This window comes from Brassica rapa, chromosome A01, assembly GCF_000309985.2.
Source record: "Brassica rapa cultivar Chiifu-401-42 chromosome A01, CAAS_Brap_v3.01, whole genome shotgun sequence".
Classification (NCBI taxonomy): domain Eukaryota; kingdom Viridiplantae; phylum Streptophyta; class Magnoliopsida; order Brassicales; family Brassicaceae; genus Brassica; species Brassica rapa.
Window position 1 is genome coordinate 11,645,834 of NC_024795.2, and position 15,582 is coordinate 11,661,415.

General features: G+C 33.4%; 1 protein-coding gene and 1 non-coding gene across 2 annotated transcripts; both read right to left on the reverse strand.

The window, feature by feature from the left end:
- Nucleotides 1-234: 234 nt before the first annotated feature.
- Nucleotides 235-9,803, reverse strand: LOC103870953 (cytochrome P450 708A2). The gene is made up of 7 exons (XM_009149156.3): nucleotides 4,573-9,803; nucleotides 4,097-4,412; nucleotides 1,555-1,704; nucleotides 1,117-1,461; nucleotides 825-1,007; nucleotides 615-742; nucleotides 235-516 (listed from the first exon to the last, which is right to left on the reverse strand). The coding sequence occupies exons 1-7, from the start codon at nucleotides 4,830-4,832 to the stop codon at nucleotides 405-407; spliced, it is 1,494 nt and encodes a 497-aa protein (XP_009147404.1). The 5' UTR covers nucleotides 4,833-9,803; the 3' UTR covers nucleotides 235-404.
- A 3,371-nt stretch (nucleotides 9,804-13,174) lies between these two features.
- LOC117129070 lies at nucleotides 13,175-13,281 on the reverse strand. Its single transcript, XR_004452640.1, has one exon. It is a non-coding gene; the product is annotated as a small nucleolar RNA R71 (small nucleolar RNA).
- Nucleotides 13,282-15,582: the final 2,301 nt, after the last annotated feature.

The following is a 15,582-nucleotide window of genomic DNA, read 5'->3' on the forward strand; positions in this document are numbered from 1 at the left end:
GCATTTCCAGCTCACTCTATTCCTACTTTAAAAAGAGTTTGAAAAAAGAATACTTCAATTTTATTTCGTCGCCTGTTTCATAATAAAGTAAAAAGGAGTTTATTGCATAAATGAAGTAATTCATTTATTTTTTATTCATTACTACTTTATTTTTCACTCCAAACTAGAATAGAATTAAAGCAAAACTCACTCAATTATAGAATTATTCTATTTTGGTGGAAAGAAATGGAGTTCTAGGCTGGAAATGATCTTAACTTATGCATTCAAGAGAAACATACACTTTAATCATTGTTTCTTACAAGATGGCTTTTATTTATGCAGTAATTAGTATTGTTCGACATATACATTCATACAGTGTATAGTTACCCCGAACCAGCAACCTCCGATGAAATATAACCACTCTACTAACCAGCAGAGTTTTCCACTTCAGTGTCTTGTGAAATTTGAATATCAGATCCACCTGGAAACGTAAGTATAAACCTTCGAAGTACTGTAGTCTCTGTCTTCATTGACCACCTTGAAACCATAGATACATATAAAATATATATGTAAATTAAACTTTTGACCGCATACATAAAAAATCGAATCATGAGTCATTAGGTGATTAATTGAACCTGTATCTACACAAATGATGGATAAAACTGGCCATTATAAGCTTAGCGAAGTCAGCTCCTAAACATAGTCTTGAACCAGCGCCAAAAGGAATGTACGTCTTCGAGACAATAGCAGTCAGGTCTTTTTCCTGAAAAATTTATGTAGTTTAATAAATGTAAAAAAATCTTATGAATGTATAAGTAAAGGATGAAGAAAAAAATAAAAATCACCTTCCACCGCCATGGATTAAATGCTAAAGGGTCATCATATTTTTCTGGATTGAAATGGACACTAGGAAAGCCCATGAAGATCCACCCAGCTGGAATTGTATATTCACCAAACTGGAACTCATGATCAATTATTCTAAGCACTGTCGGCGCTGTGCTTGTGATCCTCAGTGACTCATTTATCACCTGAAACAAAACACCATGATTGTCTAAACTATGATAAGGTTCGTCGATTTTCAGTCAAAACCCTGTTTTTTTTTTTTTTGTCAAAACCCTGTTGACAATGAATGCTGACCATTTGCGTGAAAGTCATTGATTTGTAGTCTTCCCATGTTAGGCCGGTCTTCTTCTCCTTCTCACTCTTATCCCGGACAATGCGTTCATGCTCTCTCTTTAATTCCTGCATGACTTTAGGGTTGTCGCTTATGAGCTTTACTGTAGCCGCAAGGACGCTTGGTGTTGCTTCGTTAGCAATCAAAAAGAAAATAAATATGAACTCAATCGCACTCTCCACGCTTATCTTTTCCTCTCCTCCTTCCATTTCGCCAAGTAACGTCTTGAAAAACTCTCCAAGCTCTTCTCCTGAAGCTCTTTTCTTCAACACCGTCTCCTTTAATATATTAATCATCTGTTTTTTTGCCTGTTTAAGGACATCATCACCCCAGTTCTCTTTCTCTAATTCTCATATATAGAGCTCTTTTAAGGGTTTATAGATGAATAAAAAGAGGTGTACCTTCATCATTCGATAGACGCCATTACCAGGAATGTTCCAGGATATTCGAAACCACCCCTTTGGAAAATGGCTCCAACAGAGTGTGAGTTCTTTTGCAGCCTCTGGTTCCATTTCGCCCATAACTTTCTTGGCAAGACATTCAATTAAGATCTGTAAAGTTTGATGATTTGTATTAGAGGAAATGATCCGATCTTAATTAAGTAATCGAGTTGATTCTTATCGTAGCAATTCACAAGAGCCGTGCCAAATGTTAATATAAGTCCTATACACAATTTTCCAAAAAAAAAAAAGTCTCCCTTCAATTTTCATTTTGAAGCTACAAAATAAAAATAATCTGCTTCTTATTTTGGAGTGAACCTCAAAAGATTTGAATTTTACACCACTTACAATGGAGAACTAGATGATTTCATGCGGCACACACAAAAATATTTTTTTTTTAAATATTCATTTAAAATTATATTTACATTACATTTAGCTTTAAAGTTCATTAATTTTTACAAGTATAAAGTACTCACTTGTAATTTTATAGTTAGTTAAAATTTCTGATCCGATTGTATTTAAATTAGTTTAACTTAATAAAATTATTTTTCATTTTATAAAATATAATTTTATACTATTTTACTTATTTTAAAATAAATTTAATAAAATTTAGTTTTATTGTTTTAGTCAAAAATATTTAAATTATAAAAATATTTATTAAACCTAATGAATCGAATGCTAATCACTCAATTAAATTATTTACTAAATTTTAAATATTTCACTAGTTTAGAAACTTGACTATACGTATCCTCATATTAAGTAATAAACTAAAACTTAGCTTTATTTATTTAACTATCAACGAAAAATATTAATATTTCTATAAAAAATATTTTTGATATGATGATATACATATTATTAAAATATCTAAAAATCTTGTCAGAATGTAATATCTATAATAAATTTGATCATGTTACAATAATTTTAATATCATGCTACAACTTTTCAAAATAATATATATTCTTTATACATGCCAAACTTTTGTTTGTTTTCCCTTGAACAATATAATATTATTTTTGTCAACGCCATAATTAGTTATCTTGTAACATCATGTACTATTAGAACTTTGTTTGTTTGTCAATGGTGAAAATAGCAGCGCCATATGTATTAGATTTTTGTTTTGGTTGTTTGTCAAGTTGGACTGTTGCTGGCTATTAAAATGCATAATATATCAACTGTTGTTAAAAAAAAATACTATTATTTGAAAAGTGAATTTGCTTACTTGTCAATTTTTCCATAATTTTAGATAATTTTGCTAATTTTACTTATTTATCATATTTTTTTATCTATCGATCATTTTGGCTTTAATACGCTTTTTATTTTAAAAATAGATTTCTTGAAAATAGATAAATAAACATGATACGTTAATAACTCTTTAGATGAAATATTAATACACATGCATTATCATCTAACTGAACCTAACTTTATACGTATTCTCTATGCACAAAAACTAAGATGCATATAAACATACATAAAATTAAACAAAATTATATACTTTTTAAAATAATAATTTATAAAACTTATATTCGCTTTTGGGTAAGCTTAAATTCAATCTCACTTGTAGTATACATTTGATAGATATACTTTTTTACTTTTAGTTTAATTAGCGCACATACATGCAGACTTTATGGGTATTATATTATATATATAATTTTTATATACATGAGTATTTTTAAATTTATTTTATGCACCTAAAAATATTTATTTTATAATAAAAAATTGTCATATATAAATAGTTTGATATTTAATTTAATACTATAATATTTTAAACGCATGAGTATTTCTACTATAAAAAGTATTTTCTGTTGTGATGAATTAATTTATCATATATAAAGTTTGCTGTTTAACTTATTGTTAATATTTCAAACAAATAAACAATTATGATGATTTGAACAGATAACACATTTACTTAGAGATATTTGTAAATTTGTTATGCCCGCATGTGCGGACAAAACACCTAGTTATATTATAAACAATAATTTTAAGATTATAATCTGAAAATAATAGTTTTCTTCTATAAAGCTTGTAAATACTATAAATTAATTTGTATGTACTTCCATATTTTGGTACTCTCAAAATATCATATCCGGCTGTGATTTTGTACATCACTTATTTTTGGTGTAGAGAACTTAAATACTTTTTCTATAACAATTTCTTTTGGTTTATATATACACAGACCTAATCTCGAATAGAGGTAAAGATAGACTTTCTCATGGACATTCAAATGGCTTTCTCATGGACATTCAAATGAGCCAAAAATAATAGCAGTGGCCAGCGGAATTCGAATCAGGATTCGCCGTATTGATTTTATTTCCTCAAACACCACTGGGCTACCACCACTGTTATATGTTTATGAACAAAATTATTGTTTTATTTGGTGAAGATTGTTACTGTATGAAATTGGGGCCGGCACTGGATTGGAAATACAAATAAGTTAAATGGGCACTTCACACATAACTTTTTTTTCTAAGTGCACACTTGGCACGGCGCTAAAGTGGAATTTTACCTTGCTTACTGTTTCCTTGACGTCAAGACCGCCGTTTCTGGCTCCTACCTCCATATGTGTGAGAGTCAAGATATCGATGTCTTGCATCATTCTCAATTTTAAACCTTGTGAACCTAACAACTGGGTTGTTACGCTTCGGACATGCTTATGAGAGTCTTTACTCTGTACGAACAAGTTATTTTCGCCGAATAACCGCGCTAAGCTCTTCGGCATGCCAGGCATGTGATTCGTCTTTGCCATCTCTATGTTCAATCCACTATCAGTCGAGATTATAACTTTGGCTCCAAACAAGCTTGTCCGAAAAACTGGCCCATATCTGGTTTTCCAATAAAAAGGGAAAATTAAGACAAGATAACTGTTAGTTGCTAAGAAAAAAAGACTTGATAACTGATTATGTAAGAATTAAATATCTTCAACTATATATTTCTCATAAAAACACTCCACAACCTTATACTGAAAATATGAAATCAAATAACCTGTGGACTTTCTCCTTCACAAATGTTGGCAACTGAATAGCATCATGAGGTTTCATGAACTCGAAGGTCTTTCCGATGATTGGAAAGCCCATCGATCCTGGAGGAAGCTTTCCTTTACACTTTGGATTGTTCCACTGATAAATCCAATGATAAAGCTTCACCACTATGAGTGAAAGTATCAGAGTCCATAAATTGAAGACCTCTACCATGTTGGTTTGTTTATCTCTTTCAAATGTTCGTTTTAGTTTTTTAGGTTGCATACTTATCTGAGGGAGGAGAGAGTTCTCGCTTTATATTAGTGCTCTCTCGTTGAATAGTAAATATATTAATTATGAAGATAGTTACTGATTCTGTAGGAAAGACAGCTGTTCTTATGTCTACGAGAAGGATAGACAGCTGCTCTCATGGATATTTGTTAGTTTTATTCTCACAGAAATCTTTTTTGGTAAAGAAAATAGTTTCAATTTTTTGTCGGAAACTCCAAAAGTGTAAATAGTCATTTCAACGAAAATTAATTTCCAATGATGAAATCCTACTAGAACTCCTTTATTAGTAAACCAACAACTCGATGATTTATCACCGATCGATATCCTATATGTTACTAGGGGCATTGCTCCGCGTTTGCACCAAGTTACGGACAAATTTTTTTGATTCATTTCAATATTTGCTAAGGTTATTATAGTTGTTAATTTTGTGTTTTGGGCTAATCATTATTTTTCAAGTTTTTTATTGTTATAAGGTTAGAATTATGACGATGAACTATATATGCATTGTTTTCCACTTACGAAGAACTAAATTGTGTTAGTAATGTCATTAATATAGTATGTGGTGTTGCTTGATGTGTCACAGAGACTTATTATTTGTTTATCTTTTTAATTTGTTTCTTGTAATGTTGAGAGTACATAAATTATATTAAGGTTGTTGAGAGTGCATTTTGTTTCTGGATATTTTTTTCTCTAATTTAGTTGTGTAAGTCGTGTATATTAAGTAATAATTTTTATTATCCTTATTATGTTTGTTATATATATTTTTTATTTTTAAACTTTTTGTTTTTACTGGACCTTTAAAATAAATATATTAAAACTTGTAGAAATAACTATAAAATGAGTGACAATTCTGAGTATTTGAGCTTTAATGGATTTTAAACGAATTTATGTATTTCTCATAAGAAGACAATAGCATTGACCTGTTGACATTGGACATGTAAGCTATTTTCATAAGACAAGAAGAGTGAGCAGGTGGAGATGTTGTTGTTACCTTTGTGTCTGTTGGGATTGTCACTTGTATCTCCTGGTGATGGATAATATGTAAACAAAAATCATTGTTAGTTGTATTTATCAGAGTACGTAACTTACTCTGCTTTTGTGTTTAGGTAATTTCACTGATCTTGGTTGTTGTCTTCGTCTTCTTTGTAAGCATCAGCGAAAGTAAATTTGTAAATGGTTATATAGCTGTATTTGTCTAGCTGACTCGATGTATGTGTTGTTGAGTTTTAGTTGAGGTGATTGGTTTGGTATATTTGTTTTGAAGTTTATTTGTAAGATTAGACAAAAAAAATGAAAAGTGATCATTAATGGTTCGTCTTTTTTTTGGGATTCTTGTTTTTGGTGATTTGATTATTTGGGTTGTTGTGGTTTATTTTAAGCTGTAAAATAAAGGTTTGTGTAAAATTAGTTTGATAAATAAGGGAGATAAATAAACGACCACAGATCTTGGATAAGAAATATTTTTGATTATTGATGTTAGCACAACATAGACAATAATATAAAGAGAATTGTGTGTTGATTGTTTCTTACGGATCAATGACGAGACGGATAACGACTCGACTTGTTTCTTTTGTGAGGTCAGGCCCTAGACAGAACGGATTTGCCCAACCACATCTGCGAGTTTAAAAATCAGAAACATAATATAAACTCAGATGCAATATGATAATATGCCTAGGAGTTCTAGGTTTGTGTTCACAATCACTTGGAGATTGTCGAACGTCTAATCATGATTGGAAATTGATCTTAGGAGCACACGTGATGACTTCATCAATAATGGTTGGTGAGATGAAACGAATGAGGAATGGATGATCAGTTATCTTGTACATGCTTGAGCACCTAGCAACCTCAAAATGATCGACTTTCACAATGGAACCGACTTTCAAAGATGGCATGTAATGATTAGCACGTCCGTCGGGAATAAACCCATGAATCACAGAATCTGCAAATAATATTATTCAACAAAAAATCAGGAAATCAATTAAAATAATTATGTTAAATAAGTGTGACAGATCGAAGATTAACTTACCTTTTCATCAAAGAAGAGAACCGTGATTCCCATAAACTCACTGTCTTTCTTGAAGTTCAGGGAATCCCAGAAGCAGAGGAGGCCAGAGGCTATGCTCTGGCTACTACGACCAAGACGGAGAGACTCGAATGTTGAGTGACAGACACCAGGAACGCCGGTTTGAAGAACTGGAGAGGCAGAAAGAGACATTTTCTAGAAGATGGTTAAAGCTAAGAGGAATCAATGAGTTTTGTGGAGATGCAGATTGGGGTCATCAAAGATGAGAATCATATTATATATATATATATAGGGTTTATAGAGGGGCTACAAATCAGGAACATTTATGATCAAGCGATTTGAGATGGAGAGATGAAGAGTTCACCAGTGAAAAAATAGATTACGAACAAACACACGGTGCAACTCTGTAACTCAGACTTGTCTGAGACAATGATAAAAAGAACCCTAACTCATAATACACTTGTAGACCCGATCCTCAGAGAAAACCGAAGAAACAAAGACTTCCGACCTTCATAAATATATATTAGTTTCGACTATCAATCTACAAAGTATCATTTAGTTTAGTGGTATAAATGTTGGTGTTTCTAACTCAAAAACCCGGGTTTGGATCATGTTCTTGACACTTTTTCACAGTTTTTAAAAGTAGGATTTACAAAACGCTAACGTAGCACGCTGAGGAGTGAGCTAAGTGCCTCATTATAATGTGAATTTATAGTAGTTATATAATTAAATTATCTAATGTAATGAGATAAACTAAACACTTATAAATGCACACCAGTATCGAATGACTTTACTAAAGTTACAAAATTAGAGACTATTGATATAATATCTTAGAAACCAGCAATAAAACTGTTTTATTCAATACTTTCTCCGTTTTACAATAAGTTTTAAATTTTTTATCTATCGATTAAAAAAATTAGTAATTTTCTATTTTACCTTTATTTAATACATTATTTTATTTAGTTTTTGTTAATTAATAAATTAAAATTAAAGTAGAAATTTATTTATACATATTGAAAATGTAGAGCGATATTTATAATGAAACAAATTTAAAAAAAAAACTAAAAAACAAACGAAAATAGTACTAGGGAATTAAAATGAAGATAAACTCAAAATTGTTGTCTTGGGAAATGGCATAACTTCCTTGAATTCCTAAATGGTTGCACTACACCCTCACAGATGAGATTTTCGTTAAAAATATCCAAAAAGTAGGTTTTAACTGGTGACCATTAAATTAAAAATAAAAATGAGTAGAAAAAGAATGAATATGAACAAAATAAAAGGAATGGAAATAAATATTTGTTCCTTTTGTTTCATATCAGTTTTGATAATAAATGGTTTTTTTTCTATTGTTTTTTTATAATTCAAGGAATCACAAGAAATCAAACACAACAGAATTTTTCTATAAATGATGTAATTTTTAAAAAATAAATAGAAATTGACTATTTCCCTTAACTTCCTCTGTCACCATTTGGACACTAAGGTAAATTTGTGGAGTCCTAGACTAGCCAATCTAATAAAAATTTGAGGGTAAAAGTAAGACAAAAAGCAACAATTTCTTATTCTTGTCGTCGATGAAAAGAACATTGACTTTAAGAAATTGCGCTATTTCACTCTTCACGCTAATATTAACTGTACTGATCTGTTTTATAAATCTAGAGCTGGTCCTGTTGAGCGGATTGGGGAGGAAGGCGGAAACATTTAATTCATAAGGAATTCATGAATCGACATTGAATTCCAGTCTTGAATTTAATGGGATTTGTGAACATGTTTGTGAGAAATAAGGAATACTTCACTAGTATTATACTATCCCATCTAGTTAGATGGTAAGACTTGGAGCTAGTATACTGTATACACAAGAGAACCTCTATTCTGTTGAGACTCTCTTTTCAGGTCTCGGTTTATTATATATGGCGAAAAAGAAATGGTCGAAGACACTCTCAGCCTGCCCGTCCGGTGGGTCAACTTGCAAAGATCATTGATAAAACCATAAGGCAGAGAATCTTATCTACAGGCTACACTCAGAAACCAAAGCTATATGGTCTACTCTAATGTTGGTTTAGTGCTCACATGAGACATAGATAGATTACATGAGACTTATTTTAGCATTATTTCGATGTAAATAAATATTCAATTTCTGGCATATCAATAAATTTAACATTTTATAATAAAAAAAGGTCCAGACCTGTATCCTGACTAACTTTAATTTTGGTATAGGAGAAGGTCGATCATGGTATAGACCGGTGGAGATCAAGTCAAAACAGTTGAGTAAATGAAGATGAGTATGTGACATAGTAGCAAATCATTAAAGAATCGTGTGTGGCTTAAAGGTGTTAGAGGAATTTGAAGCTCCAGTCAATCAAAGATTCAAAGTTGATAAGGTTTCTACTGATGCTATGTAATGTAGCATTATGTCCAAACCTAAAGGCAGGCAAGATTTGGATGAGTATGTATGTGAATTGCTGAAAGAGATCAAGGGTCGTCATATCTATTAGAAAAGCACCAAATGCAAATTTTTAGGACGTAAGCTCGTGTGATACTTGGAAGAGATAATATCTCTTATATATTAAAAAAGAAACATTTGTCATTAGTGTGCATTCACACTAAATTCGTCATATGGTAGCATCAAGTGGATTTTAAATTGAGTATGCTGACGCGTCCGTTTTGCAATCATTTAACAATTAGGTATTGTCCCACACATGCGAACATAATTTTTTCACGGATATTTGTTAGTTTAAATCAAACAGGTACGATAGGTTATTATTTATCTCTTTAAAAAATTAAATCAAACACTAAACTATTTATATTTGATAAAATTTTCAGTAAAAACTCTCAAATATTAAAAATATTTTAGAAAATATCTTTATGCAATTTTTTAACCTGATTAATTAATTGTATTATATCTTAATTTAAAACATTTATAATAGAAAAATAATATTTGAAGATAACAACACAATACATATAAATTACCTTATTTTTCAAAAATATGATATTATTAATATAATTTCTTAAATTATATAATATATATATAGAAATTCATTAATAGAACAACATAATATATGAATTATCTTCTTACAAATATTTACTAGTTCAAATCAAACCAGCAGAATAAGTTATTATTTATTTCTTTTAAAAAATTAAACAAAACATAAAATTATTATTTTTATTTGATAAAAGTTTTCATTTAGAAAATATATTATGCAAATCTTTTTACTTGATTAATATTTGATTATAAACTGTAGTATATCTTAATTTAAAAAAATTCTAACAGAAAAAATATTATTTCAAGATAAAAACACAATATATAAGAATTATCTTATTTTTTAAAAAATATGATATTATTATAATATAATTTTTCTTTAATAATATAATTATATATATATATATATTCATTAAGATAACAACACAATGTATAAGAATTATATCATCTTCTTTTTTTAAATATGGTACTATTAATATAAATTCTTTTTTAATTATATAATAAAAATATATGAAAATTCATTAAGGGTAACTATGACATTAATCAATTTAACTTTTAACGTGAGCGCTCTATTGCGAAAAATCACTTCACAAATAATAGTATAGATAGATTAATTCGTTCACACAATAATTTTTTAATTCAACCGTAGAAAATTTAATGTCTTCACATTAATTTGTTTTTAATCAGCTCATTTTAGCTCCTCAATTTTTAACCTTCGTATTAGTGAATTGAAATTATATCCGTTCAACTACAAAATAATATCATTTTGAAAGAAATAAATTATAAAATAATAAGATTCGCAGCAAAACTGCTGGAATGAGAATGTTTTTAGAAATTGAAAACAACCCGACAAATAGACATCTACTACCACCTATACGCAATTTTAAACAAGTTTCTTTTGAGAACTCAGCCATGGTTGAGGCTCCTGTAAACGAAGACAATAAATAATTTTGATTGGTGATGACTTAAGAAAAGTGAGGTAAAAAACACCACACACAAAACCAAATCTTTCGTTTAGCCAAATATTTCTTTTCTTACGGAGTTTTTATATTATACCAAGAATTATAAACATAAACAAATTGCTAAAAAAAAATCAGAAATCAGAAGAGTTTTAAAAGAAAAGAAATTTCGAAATCGATTGACAAATAGAATTCAGGTGCCGAGTGAAAAGATCACATTATTTTCTACACAACTCTAACATTTTTCACTCGATTGTATCTTGTTATTATTATATTTACCAAAACAATTATAAAAATACACATTATTGGTTACTGATATCTTGCATATTTGCATTGTTTTATCCATTCATCCATGAGCATTTTTATCATATAGATTAGGATTTAGCCATGTCTAGGTTGCATTTTGCATTCATTGTCCTTATTAGGTGTTGGAGTGCCACATGGAATTCTTGGGGACATTTGGATGCATTTGGAGCTTAAAGGACGTGAAATAGGTGATCATTGGACGAGCAGAGCATGGGAACGAGGTTCTGCAGCGACGTCATGAGGTCGCTCCAAAGCACCCCCCAGAGCGACTTGCCCAGAGCGACTCCCCGAGGTCGCTCGCATCTCACACCCCTCTTGGAGCGACCTCCCAAAGCGACACCCCGAGGTCGCTCGCGTCTCTATGGCGAGACGACACGAAGCGAAGCCTGGAGCGACCTCTCAGAGCGACCCACTGAGGTCGCTCCCGAAGGCCGGAGCGACTTGTCGGAGCGACATGCCGAGGTCGCTCCGCGTCTATTATCTGCTCGATTTCTATTTTACTTAAGGGCCTTTTGGTCATTTCATTATACACGTTTTACATTTCTAAAACCTATGTTTTAAACATCTTTTGTAGCAACCAGGCAGATTATCTTTTGGATCTATTGAGAAATACACAAAAACTCTCTTGAGAAATTCATCTCTTGGATTTTGATTGTTATGTTCTTGTGTTATTGTTGATTTCTTATCTATTTCTCTACATGATTAATCTGAAATCCAATATGAGTTTAAGAGGAATCATGGAGATTAGTGAGTAATCACCTTTTGAATTCATGGGTTAGGGAGATTAAGGGTGATTAGGTTAGTTCTAGGATGTTTTAGTGTAGATCATTCTTGTTCCTTGCTAGTAGAGTATTCTTAATGCATCTTCTGAGTTGGCCACTCAAAAGTTGATCAATAGACATTTCCCACCCAAAAGGTGTTTGATGAAATGCCTGAGACAACTCTCCTAGGCTTTTAGTATACTTTGCCAAAGACATTTGTTGTTAAAGATGCTAAGATAGCTAATAGACTTGTTAGTAACGATTGCTTTCATATTATTCAACGAAAGACATTTGATGTTTGAGATATGTTAGCAAATGAGCATTCATCTAGACATAGAGCTTGCTTAGAATTGTGTCTAGGCTTAAGGTCGATAGTTTGATTGATCATTTGCCATCCTTATTTCGATACTTGATCACCCAAGGTCTAATCCCTATGCCCATGAGTTCTATTTTCCCTTAGTCAAGAAAATATCATTATGTTATTGCTTTCTAGTTTTAGTCATAGCTTAAAACCCATCTAAATCATTGGTTGCACTTAGATTAAGTGAGTACTTGCATTCTCGGTGCTTTGATATCCCTCAGAACTGGTTCGACAATCTTTTATACTACATCATTTGTCTTAGGAGCCTTGAAAACTCCTAACATCAAATTGGCACCATTGCCAAATTCTGAGTAGATTTAAACATTGAGATTTAGTCACTTGCTTGAAACTAAGTCATTTTTATTTTCTTTTGTTACTGATTCTCTTTCTTCACCTCCCTTTAATCTACAGGTGTATAAACTTGAGGAGCAGGGGTCCATCAAACCTAGTTCCAAGAGCTGCAGACATTAGAGCTTTAGAGAGAGAGTGTGCTAGAAAGAGAAGAGAAGAAGAGCAACATGCTCACTTGCAGAGATTGGATATTGATATGGGAGACATAACTCAAAACCAACAGCGAGCAGCTCGACCCATTGGCACTTACGACCGCCCCAACATTCATGGTCATAGATTGGGAATCCGAGCACCCGCTGTGGCAGCCAACAACTTTGAGATCAAATCAGGACTCCTCGACGTGATCGAGAACAACAAGTATCATGGCTTGGCTCTAGAGGATCCATTTGATCACTTGGACAGGTTCGACAACTACTGTGGGTTGTCAAAAACCAGTGGTGTGTCTGAAGATGCCTTAAAGCTCAAGCTATTCCCTTTCTCTTTGGGGGATAAGGCACGTCAGTGGGAGAAGTCTCTACCAAGCGACTCCATCACCACTTGGGATGACTGCAAGAAAGCATTCTTGGAGAAGTTCTTCTCTACTTCAAGAACTGCTAAGCTGAGAAACGAAATTTCCAGCTTTCAACAGAAGAACTTGGAAGGCTTCAGTGAAGCCTGGGAGAGATTCAAGGGCTACCAAGCTCAATGCCCACACCATGGCTTCTCTAAGGAGAGCTTGCTGAGCACATTCTACCGTGGTGCTCTTCCTAAGTACAGCGCCAGACTGGATACAGCTAGCAATGGGTTCTTCTTGGGGAGAACTGAGGAGGATGCAGAAGAGCTGGTTGACAACATGGTAAAGAGTGATGCAGTCTACAGTGGAGACCACGACAGAGGCAGTAGAACAGATGATAAGCAGACGAGGAAAGAGATCAAAGCTTTGGAAGACAAGATCGACTTACTCATTGCTGAAAAAGCCACCCAAGAGCAGCTGAAGTTTGTTGGTAACTCCAAGCAGGAAGATCCACTTGCTGTCAATGAGGTTGAGGGTTTGGAAGGTCAAGAGGAGTTGTGTTTCATTAACAACAATGGTAGCTGGTACAAAAAGGAGTCCAACTTTCAGTACAACAACTACCAACAAAAATCCTATCCAAACAACCAACAGAGTGACTATCCGCCAAGAAACAACCAGCAAGGCAGCTATCAGCCTCAGCAAAACCCCTCGTCTGGTTCCTCTGCTCCTCAAGAGAGCAGCACTGATACCTTACTGAAACAAATCTTGGAGTCTCAGACTAGAATTGAGAAGCATGTTGGTTATGAGTTGAAGAACCTTCATTCCAAGATAGATGGGAGCTACAATGAGCTCAACAACAAATTCTCACACCTTGCTTCTACAGTCAAGAATTTAGAGAATCAGTTTGCTTCCATGAACACTCACCAGAATCGCCAGCAAGGATCTCTACCTGCAAAATCTGACCAAAATCCCAAGGAGGCCAAAGCTATCACCCTTAGGAGTGGTAAGCAGGTACCTCCTAGAACCTTCACCAAGGATGCTGAGAAACTAGGTGAGGAGGTGGGCATCAACTTAGATGATGATGTGGTAATTGTTGATGAGAAGATCAATGATGAGATTTTGGAGAAGATTATGGAAGCTAAAGGTAAAGAAAAGGTTGGAGAAGAGAAGAAAACAATACAAGAGGGTGAAGTTGTTACTCCAGCAAGTGAAAGTTCTTTTGTTCCTCCTCCCTATGAACCCAAGCTTCCATTCCCAGGTAGATTCAAGAGGCAGCTGCTAGAGAAGTATAAGGCTCTGTTTGAGAAGCAAATGAGTGAAGCTCAAGTTGCAATGCCCATCATTGATGCTTTCATGTTGATTCCTCAATACAGCAAGTTCCTGAAAGATGTTGTAGCTGCAAAGAAGAAGGAGATGGAAGGCATGATGATTCTTACCCATGAGTGCAGTGCCATCATCCAGAGGCATGATGTTCCAGAGAAGTTAGAAGATCCAGGATGCTTCACACTACCTTGTGCTCTTGGACCTATGGTATTTGAGAAATGTCTCTGCGATTTGGGAGCTAGTGTCAGCTTGATGCCTTTGTCTGTTGCAAAGAAGCTTGGATTCACCCAGTACAAGAAGTGTAGACTCTCTCTGGTGTTAGCTGATCGTTCAGTGAAGTACTATGTGGGTATCTTAGAGGACCTCCCTATGAAGATTGGAAGGTATGAGATACCTACATATTTTGTGGTGCTTGAGATGGGTGAGGAGGCTCAAGACCCATTGATTCTAGGAAGGCCATTCTTAGCTACAGCAGGAGCTATTGTTAATGTGAAGGAAGGCACGATTGATCTCCATTTGGGTAAAGAGAACATCCTCCACTTTGACATCAAGAGAAAAATGAAGAAACCAACTATGTTCGGGCAAGCCTTCTACATTGAAGAGATGGGCACTCCTGCTGATGAGCACCTTGAAGAGTTACCACCTGAGGACGACGAGGAGGGAGCATCTCCTTCTACTCATTCCCCGTAAAAGGTAACCCACCACACTCCCTTGTATATACCATTTTGTTTCTGCATATTAGTCTTCTTTTCGGTATCTCTCTCTCTACTTGACAACACAGAGACTGTGTAACTCAAGTTTGGGGGAGGTACCAAGTATTTGATCATGTTTGCTTTGATGTTGTTTCATTGAGTCATGCATTGCATACCTATTTGCATATTAAAAAAATCAATCATTTAGTTTGCATCATTTGCATTTCTAGGAGAGTCTAGAGCATATAGGTTGCATTCACTTGCATTGGGAGCAATGATTTTAAATGCCTTGTAAAGAACACTACGTTGCACCTAAGTAGCTTTTGCACCTCTCAAAAAGACTTGTATGTGTCGAGCCTTGAAAACTCTCCCTGAAACTTGTTGATTGCTGAAACTCAGTCTTTGAAGCCAACTACAACCTTATTTGAACTGAACGAACTTAATGCTTTTTGCTCATGGTCCCTTGTGTACTGAATCATGGCTATACACACTTGA

Coding starts and splice junctions, on each gene's coding strand:
- LOC103870953 (XM_009149156.3), bottom strand. CDS start 4,832: ATGCAACCTAAAAAACTAAAACGAACATTTGAAAGAGATAAACAAACC. Junction 1,705..4,096: donor TCAAGGAAACAGTAAGCAAG/GTAAAATTCCAC, acceptor CAAACTTTACAG/ATCTTAATTGAATGTCTTGC. Junction 1,462..1,554: donor GCGTCTATCGAATGATGAAG/GTACACCTCTTT, acceptor GTCCTTAAACAG/GCAAAAAAACAGATGATTAA.